The sequence below is a fragment of the Myotis lucifugus genome, unplaced genomic scaffold, assembly GCF_000147115.1.
Source record: "Myotis lucifugus unplaced genomic scaffold, Myoluc2.0 scaffold_414, whole genome shotgun sequence".
NCBI classification, from domain to species: domain Eukaryota; kingdom Metazoa; phylum Chordata; class Mammalia; order Chiroptera; family Vespertilionidae; genus Myotis; species Myotis lucifugus.
The window spans coordinates 724,523-727,501 of record NW_005871462.1 but is presented as its reverse complement, the minus strand read 5'-3'; the positions used below and the strand labels follow the sequence as shown (position 1 = coordinate 727,501).

The 2,979-nt window shown below is 39.6% G+C and overlaps 1 protein-coding gene across 1 annotated transcript; it reads left to right on the top strand.

Moving 5' to 3' along the window:
• LOC102439174 (olfactory receptor 7E24-like) lies at window positions 1-930 on the top strand. The gene has a single exon (XM_006102449.3). It carries the CDS (start codon window positions 1-3, stop codon window positions 928-930), a length of 930 nt encoding a protein of 309 aa, XP_006102511.3.
• Window positions 931-2,979: the final 2,049 nt, after the last annotated feature.

The following is a 2,979-nucleotide window of genomic DNA, read 5'->3' as shown; positions in this document are numbered from 1 at the left end:
ATGGAACTAAAGAATCTAACACGTGTCTCAGAATTCTTCCTCCTGGGTCTCTCAGATGAGCTGGAACAGCAGCCTCTGCTCTTGGGGCTCTTCCTGTCCATGTACCTGGTTGCCGTGTTGGGGAACATGCTCATCATCCTGACTGTCAGCTCTGACTCCCACCTCCACACCCCCATGTACTTCTTCCTCTGCAACCTGTCCTTGGCTGACATCGGTTTCATTTCTACCACTGTTCCAAAGATGGCTGTGGGCATCCTGACTCACAGCAGAGTCATCTCCTATGGGGGCTGCCTGATACAATTGTCTTTTTTTATCCTTTTTGGATGTATGGATGACCTGCTTTTGACTGTGATGGCCTATGACCGGTTTGTGGCCATCTGTCACCCTCTGCACTACTCAGCCATCATGAACCCACGCCTCTGCTGCTTCTTAGTTTTGGTGTCATTTTTCAGCAGCCTTTTGGACTCCCAGCTGCACAATTTGATGGTATTACAGTTTACCTGCTTCAAGGATGTAAACATTTCTAATTTCTTCTGTCATCCTTCTCAACTCCTTCATCTTGCCTGCTCTGACACCATCACCAATAACATAGTCATGTATTTTGTTGGCTCCATCTTTGGTGGTGTTCCACTCGCAGGGATCGTTTGCTCTTACTGTAAAATTGTTTCCTCCATTCTGAGAGTTCCATCGATAGGTGGGAAGTATAAAGCCTTCTCCACCTGTGGTTCTCACCTGTTAATTGTTTGCTTATTTTATGGAACAGCTATTGGAGATTACTTTGGTTCAGCACTGTTGCCTTCCCCCAGGAAGGACGTGGTGGCCTCATTCATGTACAGTGTAGTTACCCCCATGCTGAACCCTTTCATTTACAGTATGAGGAACAGGGACATTAAGAGAGCCCTATGGCGGCTCTACAGCAGAACAATCTAATGTGAATATCTCTGCAATCTCTTTTGGAGTATGATTGGTAAAACCAACAAAACCAAACAGGTAGACCAGTGAATACACTTTCCTTGGTCACATTCTTTTTAGTCTCATAGTTTTCATTCCTCTCCGTGCCTCACATATGAACTTTACATCTTTCGATTTGTCTTTAATTGAATTGGCAGAGTATCCTGGGATCCTTTGTACATAATAATAAATGAATGAGAGGTTCTCCTCATTGATTCTGATATCCGGGTGAAATGCCCAATTTTCTTAGTTTATACTTTACTTCTTTCCCCATAGTTTTAGAGTATTTTCCATACAAAATTTGCATCTGTCAAATATATTTACTGAGGTAATTTCTGATGATGAAGTTCCCTGGTTTTCAGTTGTGGGTTTATTGGAATCCCCTTGGCGATATATGAACACTGGTGACCGGGTCTGTTGAAGGAGTTCGTCAAAAAGATGCAACTGCCAGTGGACCCAAGAGCTGGATTGTAGAATCAGAGACTCTTAACCCTCTCCCTTGTCCTTGGATTGTTCATATCACTTGCCTACCCTGAGCTAGAAGCTAGCCTTAGGAGACTATCTGGATGTATACAGATATCACTTGCCTACCCTGAGCTAGAAGCTAGCCTTAGGAGACTATCTGGATGTATGCAGTTGGATTGTCAAACCTCAGAGGGAAGGCAGGGTAGAGTGAATGGGGGTGGTGCCGAAAGAGGGGGAAGAGATCCACCAGTGAACTCATATGCATATATGCATAACCCATAGACACAGACAATAGGGTGGTGAAGCCTTGGGAGGCGCGGGAGTGTGCAATGAGGGAAAAAAGGGACATATGCAATACTTTCAACAATAAAGATTTATTTTTTAAAAAGGCCTTTACTGTGTATAAATGTTTAAATTTTTTAAAATGTCTTTATTGATTAATTTATTACATTTGTGTCCTTATCCCCCCATTACCTCTTCAACACCCCCACTCAAGCCGTCACCCCCCTGTTGTCTGTGTCCATTGGTTAGGCTTATATGCATGCATACAAGTCCTTTGGTTGATCTATCCCCTATACCTCCACCCTCCCCTACCTTTCCTTTGAAGTTTGATGGCCTGATCAATGCTTCTCTGTCTCTGGATCTGGTTTTGTTCATCAGTTTATATTGTCCATTATATTCAATAAACGAGTGAGATCATGTGATATTTATCTTTCTCTGACTGGCTTATTTAACTTAGCATAATGCTCTCCAGTTCCATCCTTGCTGTTGCAAATGGTAAGAAAAAATTTGGTGCATTCCTAGAAACGTACAATCTTCCAAATGGAATCAGGAAAAGAAATCTGAATAGACAGATTACAACTAATGAAATTGAAGCAGTAACAAAAAAACTCCCAACAAACAAAAATGTCTCAATAAATTTAAGAAGTTTGATATCATATCAAGCATCTTCTCTGACCATAATGGTATAAAACTAGAAATTAATCACAAGGAAAAAAAAGAAAAACAAAGAAAGACATGGATGCTAAATAGTATGTTATTAAACTATAAATGGTTTAATGGGGAGGAAATAAAAAGATACCTGGAAACAAACTGCAAAAGTAGTCTCAAGACATAATCTGTAGCATTACAGACCTATTTTAAGAAACAAAAATCTGAAATAAACAATCTAAATGTACACTTACTGGAACTAGAAAAAGAAGAAAAAGCAAAGCCCAAAGTGAGTAAAAGAAAGGAAACAATATAGATTAGAGCAGAAATATATAAAATAGAGTCTAAAAAAATGCAAAAGATCAATGACACCAAGAGCTGTTTTCTTTTTGTAGAGATAAACAAGGTTGACCAACTTTTAATCAGACTTATCAAGAAATAAAGAGAGGACCCAAATAAAGAAAATCAGAAATTAAAAAGGAGCCATAACAACTTACTCCACAGAAATACAAGGTATACTAAGAAAACAGTAGGGACTACTATATCCCAACAAATAAAACAATCTGGATGACATGAACACATTCCTAGAAATGTACAATTTTCCAAAACTGAATCAGGAAAAAATCTGAATAG